The sequence below is a fragment of the Alosa sapidissima genome, chromosome 12 (assembly GCF_018492685.1).
Source record: "Alosa sapidissima isolate fAloSap1 chromosome 12, fAloSap1.pri, whole genome shotgun sequence".
In the NCBI taxonomy this organism is placed as follows: Eukaryota; Metazoa; Chordata; class Actinopteri; order Clupeiformes; family Clupeidae; genus Alosa; species Alosa sapidissima.
In genome coordinates this window covers 19,026,409-19,045,798 of record NC_055968.1, presented here as the reverse complement: position 1 = coordinate 19,045,798, position 19,390 = coordinate 19,026,409, and the positions used below count along the sequence as shown (strand labels likewise).

The following is a 19,390-nucleotide window of genomic DNA, read 5'->3' as shown; positions in this document are numbered from 1 at the left end:
AGACGGTCTTAAAATTGGGCTTTCCTCCCTAATTCTCACGTATAGTCTACAATGTTCCTTCTCCGCGTAAATTATTTACCAAATGCTTAATTATGAAATTAATTTATCTTGGCGATAGTCATAGTCTATAGGCCAGTGAACAATCAAACACATACTGTGAATCAATCCCAAGATTACCTATATTGGACATAGGTCTACAGATAGCGTTTCATTCCAATATGAGCGCATGGGAATAAAACTGGAAAACATCATTTCTATTCTTGGAAAGGGCATGGACCAGCGTCCATAACGCCGAGAGCATTCCACGCGGCGTCATCAGATGCGAAGAACGCACAGGAAATATTAAAAGGATGAAATCATGTCTACTATGCCTAGGCAACTGCACGTTCCCATATGGTCATTTTACAACTGGAGCGTAGAGACTGCATATAATAGACTATAAGTAATCAAGTAAGATAGGCTATGGCTTAACTTTCAGTGTTGCATTAAGGGTCAAACATGAGATTGACCTTTAAACTCTAGGATGAGTATTAATGAAAGTGCTTCATATTTACCACTCCATCGAGCCTACCACTATAGATTGTAAATAAGCCTGATAACTTGTCAATCTAATTAAAACACAGTGGTTAGACAAGACGCACATCAGATTAGGTCGGTCTGACTGATCAGGTTCAAGAGCGATGGAGTTGACCTTGTAGTAGTGAGAGTAGCATCTTGGTCATTATGCGCCATCCATTGAAACCTGGATAGAGGCTATCGAGTCACGACCCTCCCCAGACCTATGACAAATTATCTTTTACATTAGAAACGTTTTAGATTAGCCAACACACAAAAGACAAGACAACGATTTATACGGAAAATACTGTTTTGTTTAATGCGTTAACCTCTACAGTAGGCCTACGATTCTTTTGTAAATTATATATTATTTTATGTTTTTATAGCATGGCATGCTCTCATACCGTGAGATACAGAATAAAGTGCTAATGGAATAAGGAAATAGACGATAGGCCAACCGTACATTTGGACAAAGAAATAACAAAAACACCTCTACAACTTGAAAAGGTTCTCACTTGCCAAAACACTTAGAACATTCTGCAAGAAAGTAGACATTTTAGGCGCACAGCTGAGCGTCCAGGGGGGCACACTGATTCTATGGCACCTTACTTTCATGTGCACAGGAGCAAAGGGATATAAAGTGGCCGTGCTATGGTCAAATAGCAGATTCTGACGTAAAATTGAAAAAAAAAAAAAAAAACATTTTACAAGGGGAACGTGTTTGAGTGTTGTCTTGAACATAATGCCTTCTTATTGGTGTTCAAAATGTACATGAAGATACCAAAATTTAACATTTCAATTAAGTGACAATCTTTCATTTGAATGAAGCCCTCAGAAATCCCATGCACTGAAAACTGAGATTTGGCAATAAAACAGGCTACAACTAAACAATATTAACCCCCCCAAAAATACAAAATAAACCTTTAACTGGTACTTATACAGTAACAAAATATGTAAACTCTTTATTACAGATTAACAAACACTTCCAATATTTACTTGCATGTAGCCTATTGAGTTATTTGACAAAAGAAAAGGAAAATAGAAAAACCTTTTTTGTCCCTCAATTTAAATAAGACAAATATAACACTTAACATACTTTAGTGGTGCATCACTGAAGAGGAGTAAATGAAACACTAGGGGAAACAGACCGACCCCATTTATAACAGTTCACTTATGGTACTGCCACTTCAAAACTCCAGCAGAGAAAAATTGGATATAACATTTAAGTTGCAACAACTGGAATGCAATTCTTTTTTTTTCTTCAACTTGATACTTTCCAGAGTTCAGACCCCTAGGTTAAATGCTCTACCAAATAGAGAGAAACGGTAAGATTCAAAGCACTAAATGAGACTAAGTTCAATCAAATAATCACAAACTTACTCTGTGTAGAACATTTTTTCACCCCCCTCCCCAATTTCCCTCTCAAAAGGTCTGCTGTTGAACAAATCAACAGCGACTCAGTGCAGATGGTTCCTGGAACCCCAGGAACGGGTATGAAGGAGAAAGGCAAGAATCTGGTCCTCATTCAGCCATATACATACATGTATATTTATATATATATTTATATATTTAACACTGTACAATATCTACAGGATGCATGCTTTATCACACCCTCTTATGACAGAAACTCCACCCTCACTTAGTTTTTTCTTTTGTTTTACAGTTTCAAACTCAACCACCTGTTTCTAACACTGTGACCCGTTTCTGTCGTCAAAGATGTTAAGTTTCAAAGTTCAGGCATCAAGCATCTTGAACTTCTGGTTCTGAGGTGGAAGGTGCAGGGCATGTGGGAGTTGCGAAGGGGGACAGGATTCCAGTCAGTTTGTAGCTGAGTGAGCTAGAGTGGCTCTTCTCAAACGTGGCCATGATGTCACTTTGCATAGTCATGTCAATCACACCGGACATCTGGGGATAAAGGAAACTCAACAGTTTAAGTATAGAACAAAATACAAAGCCCAGCGAAAATCTAGAGGTCCAGACATGTTCAGAAGTCCGAGAGGGCCACACAGAAATCCCATGAAGATAATTTCTACAACATGCCCAAACACAGAAACTAGACACTCACGGCCTCTCGCCTGCGCCGCTCCTGTTCTCTTTTGCGAGCCATTTCGCGCTGGCGGTCCATGCTGCTCTGTGTGCCCGGCTGGGGAGGCGGCGTGGAAGGCTTGGCCTCAGCTGGCTGCTCCTCCGTGACCTTAGGCTGGTCCAGGATGGCAGCGATTATGGGCAGCTCACCAGACTCCACCGAGTCCTGCCTGGTTGGAGGTTCTGGCTCAGAGCGCAATGGCTGCTGGGGACTGTATAGCATCAAAGAGGGAAATTTTTATATGATTTAGTAGAAAAATTGGTGAAAGAAATATATTAAAGGTGCTTAAACAATGGTTCTTTATACTCCTTTCAATAAGCAATTCTACAACTTTACTTCTCTATCCCTGAAAACTGAACACTCTTTTGGCTCCTGTTCCTTTAAGAACTTTCCCTGTACATGAACTCTGTTCTGACTGCAACTAATCTCGTCACATGTGAAATGAGTCGAAATTATCACATTCTTGCTGGTGGCAACAGGTTTGGCATTTTATGAAAGTCACTGGGTTAGCACACAAAGCTTTACATTTACAGCTTTCTTGCTTAATTTAAGTTAATTTTCCCATTTCTTATGCCAAGAGAAGATGCATTCATATGATTACTAAGATCCTGGATGGTTTTCTTAGTGTCAATGTGGGCAGCCGTGGCCTACTGGTTAGCGCTTCGGACTTGTAACCGGAGGGTTGCCGGTTTGAACCCCGACTAGTAGGCCACGGCTGAAGTGCCCTTGAGCAAGGCACCTAACCCCTCACTGCTCCCCGAGCGCTGCCGTTGTTGCAGGCAGCTCACTGTGCCGGGATTAGTGTGTGCTTTACCTCACTGTGTTCACTGTGTGCAGTGTGTTTCACTAATTCACAGATTGGGATAAATGCAGAGACCAAATTTCCCTCACGGGATCAAGAGAGTATATATACTTATATACTTAATGTTTGTGAGATCTTTAAGATATTAGCTGACATTTTCAAATATTAATTTACACTGCTGGCAATTTATTAATGTGGCGGTTAAATCAACATCCACTTGCCAAGTAGGCAGTGGCACATTTAGGGAGACATTTAGCATCAGGAGATGCATAATGGGACCAGAGCCAGGCAACTTGTCCAGAGCATAATCTTCAAATGATCTATACATTGTAATAGCATTTTCATGCATCCCAGGTATTTCTTAACTGCCTGCCATACCCATTTCTCTCTTGTGGCTTTCGGTCACGACCCGCATCCAGTTGCTGTCGCCGTAGCGCCCGCTCCCTTTCCTCCTTCTCCATGGCAACCTTGCGGAACTGCTGGAAGCTTTCTTTGGAAGCTTTGAGTGTAGAGGGGGCCAGCGAAGCCATCTTAGCCAGACTTGCCCAGGAGTCGGCGTTCTTCAGTACTATATCCTGTGTGTGGTTACCCAGATTGAGAACAGCGTTTAGGTCAGCTTAAATGGGGAGATTAGCAACATACTGGAAGTGAAGAGCTTAATGGAGTTGAATGTGCACCTTTTTGGGCTGACTGGGTTTGACCAAGTCCGCATTAGGTCTGAGTTGATCTTCGCCGTCATGATGTCTAGTGCCTACAGAGGTGTATATAAAAAAAGTCCATTAAAAATAACAGTGAGGGGAACTGCAGTGCATGGAACTTACTGCAATGGAACCCCCCTCCCCTCTCTTTCTCTCTCTCTGTCACACACACACACCCTGCTTACCCTGCAGTTTGGACTGCAGTGAGGGATCTCCTACAGGCTCGTCTTTCTGTGGAGCAAGTGTGTTGGGCTGCAGCAGGGACAGACAAGTTTTGGATCATGTTTCTGATCACGCCACATTGTAGTGTTTAACAGTTTAACTTTTCTATTTCACTGGCTTAACAACTGCCTTTGTGAAAGGTCAAGGCAGAAAAAAAAAAAAAACAGCCAACAAAACCATTTTAACAAAATCTGAACAAAATCCAAGCATATTGTGGATCAATCCAAAACAGTTCAACAAAAAGGTACAGTGACCCTATACTAACCCAATACAAACCAGTCCGAACACAGTTTAACCGATACAAATCCTTGTCAAACTTGTCATGACTGTTTTTACACAGGTATGAATTCACTGGTCAAGGACAAGTATGATGACCAAGTTCTTACCTCTGTGGGGGTGGTAGCCACACAAGGCGGAGAGGTCAAAGGTGACAGGAGAGGTGGCACTGAATGGAAACAAACAGACAAAGAGGAGAAATTAGCCCTTCGCCTCTCAACAGATTAATTCACCAGCACAGGGACACGCAGCGCACGAGTGCAGGCAGGGAGCAGCTGGGGGAGAAGAGGCATCCAGAGACACCAAAACACTCGACGGAGCTCCAGAACATGCATGTAAGCAGGCGGCCAGAAGACACACTAGAAATCATGCAAGAGTACAGAGTCTGTATCCTGTTGAGGAGGTAAAATTGTCGGTGTTGAGTGAGAGTGGGGGAGAAGCAGGGAAGGCATGAGATGGAGGTTGTTTGCTGACACGGGTCAAGGTGGATCCGTCTTACCTTCCTCCTGCTGGGTACCGCTACTAGGCTTCAGAGGGTTCTCCAAAGGACCAGGAGAACTCGGCTCCAGTCCCGATTCCTGTGAGAGGGGCTGAGGGATGGGGGCAGAGGTATCGGTTGGGGACAGATAAGGAGAACTGGTGGCACTAGTGCCACAGAAAAGGGGAATTGTTTCAGCAGGGGTGTCTGACGCATCTCTGTGTGAAGGTGTGGGGGTATTGGGATTTGGTGTTGTTGGTGAGGAAGTGGTCATCACCGAGTCCTGCTCTATGGGAGGCTGTGTATGGGGGCCTGTCCGGTTTTTGCGAGGTAGAGGGGCTGCTTTGGTGCTGGGTGGAGCTGGCTGTGGGGGCAGGCAACTATGTAAGGCTGAAGGAGACAGTGGGATCAGAGGGAGGAAAGAGTCAAAAACAAAAAGGTAAATAAAAAACGTGTTTGTGTTAGTCGTCAGCATATGGCCTAAAAATGTCACTTAAAAGGAGGCAACGTCATCCGATCTGTTCCCTTCCAAGCAGACCAAGCCTTTTTAAAAACAACAGTCTTAAATAAATCTTGAAAAGGATGCTTCTTTGGGATAATGTAGTTCTGTTTAATGCAAACACATAAAACACACACACCTGGGGGTGATACAATGCACTCTGTTGGAGGCAGAATGCCATGCCGCTTCTGTGTCAGACTTTTAGACTCCGCAGTGGAGGCTGAAACCTCCCGGGCTGAAGGGGGAAGATCTGATGACCCGCTGGTCTGAAGAGATGCCTGTGATGGGTCCTCTCCTACAGGGCCCTCCTTCAGAAGGCCTGCACGCTTCGACTCCTGTTTAAAAATACATTACAGCCACCCTTTTAAGAAGTCTGCTGCAGGTCTCTCATATCAAACATCCAGGGGCAGTGACTACTGTTCCTACACGTGACCATCACAGCATTTCTTGACCCAGTACATCCAAATTCCAAACAAACAGACATTGTCTGGATTGGGTCATGACTTTAAGAAATGAATGACTATTAGTACCTTTGTTTTTACTTTCTTTTTGTGTGCGCTGGTTTTATGATGCTTCCGCTTTGCTTTCTTCTCTGCAAGACACGCACACAAGGCACATGATCACCACTGCAGTCGGAGAATTGAGCCAAGCTTCATAACTACAAAGGAATGCCTATGCCTATGCATCAACACCATGTGTGACTCAGCTTCCCAATGGAAAATGTGCAATGAGGTATTTTTACTACTCCAGTCCAGTATATACAAATCGCCATAAAAAAGGAGGATCGAATTGAACACTCAACAATGACAAAACCACCAAAAGCACAAACTAGACACAAGACACAAACTAATCAAAGTAACTTACCTCTATAATAAATTATATAATTTTGAGCCAATTTCTTCTCATCACTAGCTTCAGCTAATACGGAGTACCAGTAGTGTGTGCGATGTCAGTGAATACTAAATTTGTACTATGTGACGGGACATTAAATACAGAGAATTTTGTGAAATAAAAAAATAAAAAAAACACACCACTAATCTTAAAATGTACACCAGTCTATGATTTTTTTTTTTATTTGAACCTCAAAGTCCAATGAAAAAGCTTCATACCTTTTTAAGGTAAAACGCAAACAATTTGCACAAAGCTACATAACAGCACATTCTCCTGCTTTTTGATGTAAAAGCATGACAGTCTCTTGACTCTAGTCTAAACCTTCATTTGGTCCAGCTCCTATCCTGCTTTGTTTACAATCTAGTGGGTACCTTTAACATAAAACAAGTGTAATGTACAGTGTATCCTTTGTTTCTAAGTCAAACAAACTACATATAAAACTTTGTATAACAAAAAATAACAAAAGAACGAGAAAAGAAAAATACAAAAACGGGTACAAAGGAAACTGATGCGACAACCAAAACCCAGTCTACAATGAAGTACAGAGAGGTGAGCACTGGGGCCTAAAGAAGCAGCACAGAGATGAGGGGTGGGCAGCACAACTAGTTGGATTCCAAATGGGACATTTTTGGTCACATGCAAATTAACATCAACATTTTAAATGGCTGATGGCATTGAGGCTGTTCAGAGGATTACAAACTATTTTAAAAAAGGCTGCCAATAAAGGGCTATGCAATAACTCCATAGGATGCCACTGTAAACTGGGGAGGAAAACTGAACTGTAGAGGCATGTTTGTCTACTGCACCACAGGACATTGATTGGCTTTTCTTTATGCCCCAGCATTACCATTACTGATGTGGGTGAGACAACATAGAGCAACTGCAATGTTAACAAATCAAAACCTAAAAAAAAAACAAATAAATATAGCTCTAAAATGAAATGTGAGGGGAAAATAGTTTCATGTGATAGTTTATTCTCTTAAGGAGAGAGGAAAAAAGTGCTTGAAATACAGAAGAAAAAAAAAACACCAATTCAACTAAATGAAATCAAAACGACAAACACACTAAAAAATAAAACCTAAATGAGTTAAACTTTCAAGTATTTGGTTTTACCAGCAGGAGATAAAAAAAGTGACGTAGGTGAACTTTGCAAGGAGGTGGATAGTGGTGGGGGATATGTGTATCCACAGACACAGATTAGCGTTTATTTATTCATAAGTTCGTTTATTTCTCCGCTCGTTTATTTTTCTCTTGTCCTTTTTTTGGTGGAAGGTGTAACAAAAAAACGGTGCCGTTGTGCATCCTCGCCCTATGAAAGACAGAAAGCGAGGAAGGGAGGGGGGGGGGGGGGGGAGAGGTGAAGTGGAAGGGTGGAGTGGGGTTGGGGGGCGATGGATAAGAGTGCCGAGCGTGAGACAGCTAACCTGATTCAGAGTCACTGCTATCAGAGGAGCTAGAATCACTACTACTGCTGTCGGAGCTGGAGGAGGAGCTACTGCTGTCGCTGAGGCGCGAGCTCTGGCCCATCTCGGAGACCGCTGAGGGGGCCTCATCTGTGGGGAGGACAGGGGGAGGGGCAGAGAGAGAGAGAGAAGGAGACAGAGATAAGCTTCATACACAAAAACATGTCAACTATTACCACTGTTTTGAGTGGGCTTGGGAAAGAGGTCTCAACCCACTGATTTTATAAACAGGCTTGCATATCTAGAATTAGAAAAATACTTCAGTGGAATAGTTAGGTAAGTTGACCAGCGACATGAAGCACACTATGCCGACTTATATAGCATCTTACAAAAAATTACAAAGTCTGCTGCAACCTCATTTCAAACAACCAGCCAAGTTTATGCATTAAGAACAAGGACAACAGCGAAGAACAATCCAAGTACACACGCTTGTGATTAGTCTTTGCTAGTATGTGTCTGCTTTTAGTCAGCATGTGATTTTTCATAAAGCAAGCTGTGTCCTTCACCATCAACTCAGCACTTACTCTTGGCTTTCGTCCTCTTCGTGAGCTCCTCGCCTCCGTTCTGTTTGTCAGCTTCCTTCTTTGTGTCGTGCTTTTCTCCTTTGGGCTTCGCCGCCTGTTTCTCTGCGGAGGATTACAACCGAGAGGAGAGTGAACTTTTTTCCGCTCAATGGAAAGAGCTGACACAGGCAACAGTGACTCATGGTTTCAAGCACAGGGACCTGGGGGACCCGACCGAAACTACACATGACCTCCACTCAGGGAACATCATCAGCGCTACAGTGTGCTAATGCAATGCATGACTTACTCAGAGGCAAGCTATGCATTTTCCCACAAAAACCTCTCTGGTTTGGTATGATTGCAAACTTTGGTCTAAGTGAATACAATATTCCTAAGAAAATGCTTTTCAAACAGTGTTTTATGTGCTACTTCAAAGGCATTTAAAAGGCACAGTATTGTGTTATCATAAAAAAAAAAAAAAAGAAAAAATGTACTCACGGCTGGAGCTTTTGCGTCGCTTTCTCAGGCAGGTCTGGACGAAGGCCTCCAGCATCCGGAGTGTTGACGGCTTGAGCATCTCGAAGTCGATCTCGATCTCCTCTGGGTTGGTGTCACGCAGCGCAGGCTCACGGGCCTTGATGATAGTCACCACCTTGCCCAGCTTGTCCCCTGGCAACTTGTTAATGTCCAGACTCAGCCTCCGCTTCTCCTCGTACGACATGGGCAGAGCCGGAGCCTCGTCCTCCGACAGCTCAATCGCGTCCTTTTGGCGACTGCAGGAGGACATTCCAAAAGGAACACAACTTTTAGTGACTTGGATCTCATGATGCAGATTATGAATTTCTGCAGGAGAGGAGAAGAGATGGAATGTTGGTCTTTTACCTGGCCTTGCTTCCCTTCTTCTGGCCTTTGGTCTTGGTTTTGTGGCCCTTCGTGTCGTCCCATTTGCGTTTGGTGGCCTCCTTCTCCTTTTTCCTCTTTTTGTCCTTTGACTTTTCTTTCTTCTTTGGCTTCAGAAGGGGCACTTGTGTTAGCAGCTGTAGCTGCTCATGGACGGCCTTCAGCTGCATTAGATATTGATGAACAACAGTTGGCAAAACTAATGATAATAATCATCGTCATCATCATCATCAAGCGATCCGCAATCTAAATCTTTGGAAAGCATACTATGCTTGATCATCACGCTACTAACAACCAGCCAATCTAATTTGTTTCTCTGCCAACACTCGGTGCCTAGCAACAGATTTCTAGTGAAGGAGCAACTCGAATTAGGAGTGCCCATGACACTGACAATATTAGTGCTGATTTTTTTAAAATCTTACAGAAACACACACAGCTGACAGTGGCTTCACTCAGGCACACATACATTTAAATTACCTCAGAGGATGGCAAAGGGAAAGAATATTATGTCAGCCTATTAGACCTGGAACAGGAAATTCACTTATACAAAGTGATCTACCAATTCATTTTTTTTTGGAGAAAGTGACATTTTCAAACGACCGAAGTTGCCATTGCTCTGAAAATGGACAGTAATGTGAGCGGACCTGCTCCTGGAGATTGGCCAGACGCTTTTCCCGCTCCTCCTCATCCTCCTCAGATTCCGAGGAGCTGTCCGAGTCAGACGAGCTGTCGCTACTCTCCGAGCTGGAGGGGCTCTTCACTGGCCTCTTCTCCTTCTGGCTCAGCGGCCGCACGGGCAGATCACTCTTCACCGGCTCCGGAGGAATCTTGGCAAAGCGAGACTCAAACACCTCCTATAACAAGGAAACAAGTAGTGCGTCAATTTCAGGCTTTCCGGCAGCAAAATTCTGATTCTTTCCCCCCCCGCACTTCTCTTCTCACATCAACGTAGGTAATATTTGATGTTCTTGAAGGACCCCATCTTGGATTTTGAGCTTCTAATAAAGGCTGATGTCCTTGTGACTTTCTGATTAAAGGCTGACGTTGTCTAAGAATCTATAAACCATTGCTGGGATTTGTGTTTATTTCTTCAGCTTTATAATTACCAATTCACTATTTGAGTATTAGTTTCATCATGATGAGGGTGGAGGGGAGACATTGTCCTAACAGTTATTACATCTGCAAAAAAAATATATCTTTGATTTTGACCTAAGATTTTTTACCCATTTCTTAAATATCTGTTGGCATAGCATTATTAATAACCACTGCCACATATATTATTTCAGATCACACTGAAGTAATACAGTCTTACATTACAACACATGTAGGTTGCGATGAGCTGAAACGCACCTGTAATCTCTGTGCCATGGCAACAACCTCGTGAGTGGGGGGATTGTATTTGTAACAGTTAGAGAACATAAGCCGAACGTCCGCCGCAAACTGCAGGGCATCTGTATATTCTCGGGTGTCCATTTTTCTCTGCAAAGGCAAAAAAAATTGTATATTCAAGACCACCCACATATACTTCCACCTACGCCAAGTTAATCCCATGAGTGCTTACAGGGGAAAACGCACATCTGACTAATTCACAGCAACTCTGAGGGTATCGCTGACAGCAATGCTGACAGTCATCATATCTTAGAGCGCCTTTTATTAACCAAACATGCAATGCTTATTGACTCTCACGATACACATACATATTCAAGTTACATGCAATGAAACATAATTATGAAAGCAGTCTTGTGTGTCAATGAAGTTAATCTTCCTAGAGATATTCGATAGCCAGCTCACTAGTGTTACACAATCTAAAGAATTTTTCCTCTTCAAAGAAGACTGAGCTATTGGTTAAGGGCTCTGACCTTTATGGTGCCCATGTCCATGGGCTGCTGCACAATGTCATAGTAATCATGCAAGCAAAGTCCCTCCACGTCCACGGGCTTGTAGAAGGGCCAGGCGTAAGCATAGTGCTTCTTGGCAAACATCTCCTTCAGGATGGTGTTGCAGTGCTTGAGGCGCTCTGACAGCTTGGCCCTCTTGGCACCATGGTGATGCTGCTGAGGCGAGTCAGGCAGGTCCTTCCTCGGGGGCTTGATGGGCCGGCCGCTGCCCCGCCGGGAGATCACCTTAAGCGCCTTGGCCTCGTCCACGCATGGCGACGGCTCGCAGCTGGGGAGCGTGGAGCCCACAGGCGTGGTGGTGTCTGCTTTTCGCTTCACCCCTTTCTTGATCTAATCGGAGATGGGACGAAGAGAGGGACAGCATTTGTCACGTGTGTGTTTACATGTGTGCAAATAGGTGCATATCAGACACAAATCATAAACACCAAAACACTCCACCTTTAGAGGAGGTTTATCTGTCTGTCTGAAAAGGGGACTAACTTTTGCAGAGAGCTGAGCAGAGAGAGGGGTACTGGGCATGGTGTGAAGCGCTTCTGGGGGGATGACCGTCACTGTCTGCTGGAACACAACCTCTGACACGGGAGACTGGGGCCTCTGTTTCACCAGGCCTGCAGGCAGAGAGAGAGAGAAAAGAATCGCATAGGAAGAAAAACAAAGGGAGGGAGGGAAAGAGGGATGGAGAGAGAGGGGGGGTGGAGGGAGAGAGAGAGTGAGAGAGAGAGAGGACAAGGGGCGGTTAGAGGCCCTCATGGGAGGCAGTATGTTTCCATGAATGCAGTATAATGGTGTAGACAGCTTTATCTAGGGGGACCCCCTCGAGGACAAGACACGCTCAAGCACCTGACAACGACTTCCTCCCCTTCCCCGGAGCCTTCGTTGTCACAGCACTCATCTCGGTCTCTTCCTGAGGCATATCCGCTACCTTCTCCAGGAAGTGCTTCTCTAGAGCCTGGGCCATCAGGACAATGTCGTCTCCAGGCTGTGTAGGGAGGATAAGACATCATTAGATTACACAGTATGTTCAACACTGCTTAATGAACCCATTTGCAAGAGACAATAGTCTGCTTACTCTATTGTACAAATAGCAGTTGGTGAACATTGAGTTGAAGTCTTCGATACATTCCATGGCCTTCCAGTAATAGTTGTTTTCTAGACGTTTCTTGATTGTGTTCAGATCCATGGGTTTTTTAATGATTGTATAATAATCCTTGGGGAAAGAGGAACACAAAATATAATACATAAAAATGATTTCTACCATATTAGATCCAACAATTGCCCAGAAACAGTAAATGACCCTTATAACATTAAGGATAATTTAACTTGTCTTTCAATTCAATTTAATCAGGGTATAATAGACAATCAATATCATATCCAAGAATCCACAGACTACAAAAAGAAGTCAAAATTGTTCATTATTACAGTGCTTGACCATACTTGTTGTTCTTATTGACACCCTGGTAACCCTTGCTATGGGGGGCTGGCACTACTTACAGGTAGCTGGAGCCTGACTGCATCCACAGGGAATCTGAAAGGCCAGGAGAAGTGATGCCTCCACAGCGCTCGCACCACCACCTTGTCCAGGTACTGCAGTTGATTGGTGAGACGGCCGGGCTTCTTGGGGTTTTTGTACTCTGGAGGCGGGGGATTCCCGCCCGTCGTGTTCATGGGAGGTCGCATCACATCCGACATCTCGAGGGGGACAGCAGGGGGTGGGAGCCCAGAGCGGAGGGTCTGTGGGCGTTTTTTTGAAGGGGGCGGTTCAGTGCTCACTGCACATCTTCTGCCTGTACCACTGGATGGGGAGGGGGAGAGAGGAATGTTCAGCACTGGGGCATGTTTTATTTTTGCTGACGCAACCATTCCACTCACACCATTACTCATGAAAAATCAGAAATGAGAAAAACAAAAGGACCAGTTCATTGGGACCATTGTAAAAACAGGACTGCCAGAACTAAAATAATAATAATTTTAAAAAAGATAAAGAAGTATCTGGTCACGCAGTGCTGCCTTACCCAAAAGGGATTACTAAAGCCCTAAGAAATCCTTTGTCAAACAGGATTCATACTCTGATTAGTTAAGCCAGCTAGTTGTCCAGCCATGGACATCAAATTCAGCTCAGCAGACCAGAGCACAGAATTCTACCACTGGCAACTTAACTTATGCCGTGTCAACCCTAGACATGTCCCACCAAAACAAGTAGCAATATAGTACAAAAGAAACAACTCACAAAGAGCAAACAGCTCTGGTGCTTTATTTAAAAAAAAATGAAATGGCTTTAGATGGATAGGCATTAAAATGGATTATGGTCTGCAGTAGCATTCATCCCATGAAGTTCTGTAATACACTCAAATCCATTCCTTTTCAGATATATGGTGTCATAGAAGGACATTCACCACGCATGCGCCTCTATTAAACTAAGGATACACTGTTTTTGAAATTCTGTTATTTTAAGCTTGAAGGAAAGTTTTCCAACCCGACACTGGCCCACAGCTAAGCAGATTAAATGAAACACTGCAAGCACTGCTTGAACACCATGGTAAACAATTGATATTTTGAGAACCATACATCGCAGAAGTGTATATATATATATATATATATATATATATATATTTTTTTTTTTTTTTTTTATTATAGGTTTTAAGACAACATAAAATACAGTATAATCTATGTTCAGACTTAATTTCCAATTGGCAGACATTAAGCAGCCAGAAATGCTCATCCTGTTAGTATGTTTTGCCCAGTGATGCCAGTTTAACAAAGGACAATTTTAAATGGTTTCGGGGATGGTCAACAATGTAACACCAGCATGCCATTACATGGAAGAACCCAGTACACCAACATCCTATGTCTACAAGTCCTGCTTGAGTGGTGGCCACTGCCACCTACTGACTCCACATATGTACTTCCTCCACAAGGAAAACCAAAGACCTAAGTGACTGACAGTACAACCAATCATAACATTGCCTACGTAAGTGGAGAAAAACTTAAAGGCCCCAAGTTGATCCATAATTTAATGATGCCACTCTGGACACTTTGTATTAAAAGCTTACCTGCTCACCCAGACCAGTGGACTAGAACAGAACTATGGCCCGATACTTTATGGAACATACTCAGAAGCAAATATACACAGTGCTCTTCCATCCACAAAAAGTGGCTACTGCACCGAATATTCAGACAGTAGTGGATGCACTTGATTGGGGGAGGACAAGGAATTAGGATAAAGAGGGCAAACTGACCATACACTCATGGACCAAATAATGAATGTGTTACCATTTGGTCCCAAGATAAGGCATGTGAAAAATAACAACATCCCTGACAAGTAATCAAAGGCCAACAAACCTTCCACCAATTCATACCACAATACTGTTGACAACATATATACATGGGCACAACACTGGCTGGCTGGACATTGATTGTTCATAAACTCTTTGAACATAAAAGTTGTTGCCAAAAATCTAACACATTATCCAGGAAGTTCCAAAAACAATTGAAACACTGGACAACTATGCAAAGACTGAGGCAACATTGCATTGGGCCAACAAAGGCTAAACGGAAAGAATGACTGTCAAATCATGATCAACCCATGTTGATGATCATTCTACATCCACAACACCTCTCCAACACTTAATGCAACATTTTATACCACTTACCCCGATCAAGAACTCAATTCTTCAAATTGGGCATCTTCTGTCATAATGGATTTGGCCCATACCCAATCAAATAATTTACATTACAAGTTATGTAGAGCTTTCTGTTCAGTTTATTTGCAGGAGGTACATTTGATTTTACATATGAACTATTAGCCCTGCCAAGGACTTACAAATTCAGTTCAAAATAAAAACAAAGAGTATCATGTAATAAACAAAGGCAAAAATTTATTTAATAATCTATCACTTCAAAACAAAACAATTACACATTCGCATTATCCTAAAGTCAAACGTGGGAACAACAGACCTGTCATTTTAAACTTATGACGAGTCTGTCCGTTTGGAGGGGGGAAGAAAGGAAACAATTGCGGCATTTGTTTTTTATTTATTTTCTAGACGATTACAATTTGTGTTTGAATAATTAGAAGCCATTGAGATGCTACATGTCAAGCTTGTTGAGGGCAATTATTAACTTAGTTAACGTCGACAATGAACGATCACTGCCAACGTGTAGGGTGAGAGTTGCGAAGATGGAACACCGCAGTCATAACTGCTGAAAGTGTAAACAAACTGGCCAGTAAACTTGTAAGGTTACATATTCGTGGTCAACTTATGTGTTTAATACATTTTAACGGTTATCTTTACAGATAAGCATGTCAATAAGGTTACCTGCATGACGTTACCTATTCAAGTTAACGTTACTTTACGATGAATTACCAGTTAAAGACTTTTCGTACAAGCAGTAACGTTATATTTGACAGAAAAGACAGCTGCCAACTTCTAACGTTAAACACAACATTAATGTTTAACGTTACCATTTTCGAAACTTAACTGGGTAACTTAAAATACCGTTTATCGCTTAACATTAGCTTGCTATTGATACCTTAGCCAATGTTATCGTTCCAATAAACCTTAACGCTGGTTAATGATCGTTGCCTGGAGATAAAATAACGTTAATGGATACGCAACTTTGCCTAACTGCGTCAATTCCTGGGCCATCAGCATAGCAAAAACGTGTTATCGATGACCATCACGTTGGCTACTTGCAAACTCCATTAACGTTAAATAACCATAGCCATGCCCCAAGATTGCATGATGCAATCAGCACCGTCAAACAGTAACAGTTGTGGTTAACGTTAGCTAACGTTAACGTTACAGTGCACGTCAACACGAAAACAAATGGTTGTTAGCCAACTGATCATATGCTTAATAATCAACGCTTTATACCTAAATACACTTCCCATTCTTACTAACTTAAGATAGAAACATGACATTTTAATCATAGTTACTTTCTTAAAATGGGGTCACTGAATACACGTTTGTCTCCATGTTTGGATATTTTGGCTGGCTAGCTAGCAACAAAATGGCGACAGGAAGCACTGGCCTTAGCGTGTCGCAAGACAACACGTAGAGAATTGCGTCTTTTAAAAACTAGGCTAGTGGCCCTCCACCCTCGCAGATATCAGTCCACCCCAGCCAAGTCACGACATTCACATACAGGCTATGTACAGAAATAGATTTCTGTCAACACAGATCGCTTCGTCAAACGTTAGTTAATGTTAACTAATTCAACCTGATCTCAAAATTTACCTTTCCGTCTCTGGCACAACAAGAGTGTTTTTACTGCCGAACTGAGACAGACGTTCTGAGCCGAGATGTTCTGCTGGACAGTTGAGACGTGCTGGATCTTGACGCTGTTACTCGCGTTTATATAATTACCCAACTTTATATTGTATTTTAAAATAATCAACTGAAAAACAACCAATGTACAATCTTGTTTTTAGTTTTCGCAGCAAGGCAGTCTTCAATGGCGGACGTCTCTTTGACTAACCGCCTGGTATTTATACCCTTCTGTTTGGAACTCGAGCTCCAATTGGTCAAAACGCTTCACGTGCCACAGTGCTCTTCGTTTTTCAAGACGACGAGCAAGTAACACAAACAATGTACCCTTGCAAGATTTTAAGTGTTCACCGTCGACCTGACAGACTTTAGTTAAGCATCCATCCCTTAAAGAGCTACATGTAAGGTTGCACGGCGAAAATACTCGAAAAAAACCAAGGACATGTACGTCAGAGTATTTTTCAAAAGTACGACATAACTGGTCTGTGGACATCACATGACCATTCTAGAACATTCCATTGATTTGTTGGGAAAGTACTGGTTAACTTCAACTAATTCATCCAGTCAGTTGTTTCAAAATTACAAATTACTACCTATCAAACGCCTAAACTTACGGAAACCCTGCATGCTTGTCTCCGCGTAGCTTCAGTATTCTGTAAGCGCTAGATATGATATGATAGCGAAGACAGCCTTGACAAAGGGGCGGGTAACATTCGTCATGCGCATGTGTACGGCGACCGAACTGATTGGCAAAGGGATTGACGCCAGGGGTAACGTCATTAGCCCTGTTTTTGGAAAGGCTAGATCGCATTTAAAACGAATGCTGCTCTTGGGTTTGGAGTTTTTGGATTTTACTCACTTTGCTAATTTATTTAAATGATGGGAGATGTCCTCAATCTTTTCAGTTCCATGCCTCATCAAGATTTTAACAAAGGTGTCTGTTGTTTTAAAATGCTAATTTTTCAGTCTAAAATTAGTCTATACTAAATTTAGTGTCTTAATGCTTGGAAACTGTTTTATTCACAAGTTTTCTCCTAACAGAATGCTTGGGCCAGACAGCCCTATAGCCTAATAAAGTAGACCTGAAGCAGATTCAGAAATTAGCCTAGGCTACTTATTTTTTCCCCCCCAATGACATTAGCTCTTTGTTTCGATAAACTTAATAGGCCGAAAGATTAACTTATTCAATTTAATTAAATTCAACTAATTCAATTTAAACTAAATTATTCACTCACTGAGCAAATTCAAATTTAGCTCAGAGTTCCCGCTAGAGTCTACAAAATACAGCCAAAGCTTTTCCATATAGCAAGTCTATGATATGGATAGAGATAACACACATTCCTTTTGGATAATTTGTTATATTTTAATGTGAGGAAACAAAAGCATTTCTAATTGATTTAAACGGTCACCTCATTCAAGCTGAAAGAAAGATCTGCTTATGCAATTTTGCAGATTTTGAATGCATATATTCACATTCGTATTGTTATTAAGATCAGGGATGGATTACTGCACGGGCCTACCGGGCCCAGGCCCAGGGGCCCAAGGGGTCAGGGAGCCCTGAAGCCCAAGCTTTTGCATGGAATCATTGCCTCAATATCAACAAATCAGGATGTAGGCTATGAATCTGATTGAATTTAGTATTGGCCATCCCCAAAATGCACCAGAATACAGGAAATCCCATCAAACAAATTAAAAATGGACCCCCAACCCCCCCCCCCCCCCCCCCCCTCCCACATATACGACAATAAGTGGGGGGCCCTTAATACATCTGGGCCCAGGGCCCCGAAAGTTCATAATCCGCCCATGATTAAGATGCATTATTCAACATAATAATGATAATTAACATTTAGGCTACTCCATCATTTTTGTTAATTATCTTGTCAATTTGATTGTTGAAATAATATGTGCACAAGCCTAATATAATTTCCAAAACCTGTTTAAGCCAATTTACTAATTAACTACATGTATGCATGGATGCCTGAGTGTAGGAGATGGCCTAATACAAATATTTTTAAATGGTCCACAAGAGAGCAGCATTGACCACATTTTCAAGTATATTGAAAATTGGACCTCTAGATTTAGTTTGTACCAACCAAATTCAGAGAAAGGAGTATCCTAGAGGGTTAGAATAAAGTGTCATTTTTTTTGGTGAATTTATGTCTCTCCAACAGATGTTTTTTATCGCATGTTTTTCTTTTTTTATGGGGGAAAGAATTCAGCAGCCATTGTAAAGTGCCCTCTTTGTTTGCTTGTATTTGAGATGAAAGACCCAATCATTCTTTGAGACTCAAGAGTTCAAGGGTTAATGCTCAACATTCCAGTGAGGTCGTTCGTCATGTATGAGAAACAATTCAAGAGACAAGATGCTTGAGGAAAAGAGGCAACAGCGTGAATCAGATGTTCTCTTTTATTACTATAAAATACAATTAGATCATATGGTACTTTTTAACACCTGATAAAATGAACATTGTAAGCACATTCATGAGAGCACTGCACAGAGGTGGTGTTCATGAGGGTAAAAGACAGTGCATTTCTTTGGCAGAGGCATGGGTTGTTTTTGTAGAGCTTGCTCCAGCAGCAGTATCATGCTCTCAGTGTCCATTCCATGTTTCTATTTGCTTTTTCACTTCTCCAACGTCTCTACCCATACCTAGAGTGTGAAACAAAGCTGCTGTGTTTGTTTTGCCAAGTAATGCTCTCAAGCCCCTGTTCCTCTCACTGACCTGTCTGTGGTTCTGTGCCACAGAAGGCAGACATCTGCAACTTTCCTTGGTGTGTATGTGTTTACTTATTTACGTGAGTGTTAATGCTATGCCAAACGATCCTGCTTAGTAGTGTTCAATGAAGGCAAT

At 42.2% G+C, this 19,390-nt stretch overlaps 1 protein-coding gene across 3 annotated transcripts; it reads right to left on the bottom strand.

Moving 5' to 3' along the window:
• Positions 1-847: 847 nt before the first annotated feature.
• Positions 848-17,245, bottom strand: brdt (bromodomain, testis-specific). 3 transcript variants are annotated; one of them, XM_042058130.1, is made up of 21 exons: positions 17,153-17,245; positions 12,763-13,063; positions 12,341-12,478; positions 12,112-12,250; positions 11,752-11,879; positions 11,233-11,601; positions 10,724-10,852; positions 10,018-10,227; positions 9,356-9,537; positions 8,972-9,246; positions 8,495-8,596; positions 7,932-8,060; positions 6,147-6,208; positions 5,756-5,951; positions 5,139-5,507; positions 4,750-4,808; positions 4,327-4,393; positions 4,121-4,194; positions 3,822-4,018; positions 2,621-2,852; positions 848-2,460 (listed from the first exon to the last, which is right to left on the bottom strand). In XM_042058130.1, exons 2-21 carry the CDS (start codon positions 12,958-12,960, stop codon positions 2,296-2,298), a joined length of 3,420 nt encoding a protein of 1,139 aa, XP_041914064.1. In that variant the 5' UTR covers positions 12,961-13,063; positions 17,153-17,245; the 3' UTR covers positions 848-2,295. The 3 variants fall into 3 exon arrangements, with proteins under 3 accessions (XP_041914064.1, XP_041914063.1, XP_041914065.1); XM_042058129.1 differs by having other exon boundaries at positions 16,509-17,208; XM_042058131.1 differs by lacking the exon at positions 5,139-5,507 and having other exon boundaries at positions 16,509-17,207.
• Positions 17,246-19,390: the final 2,145 nt, after the last annotated feature.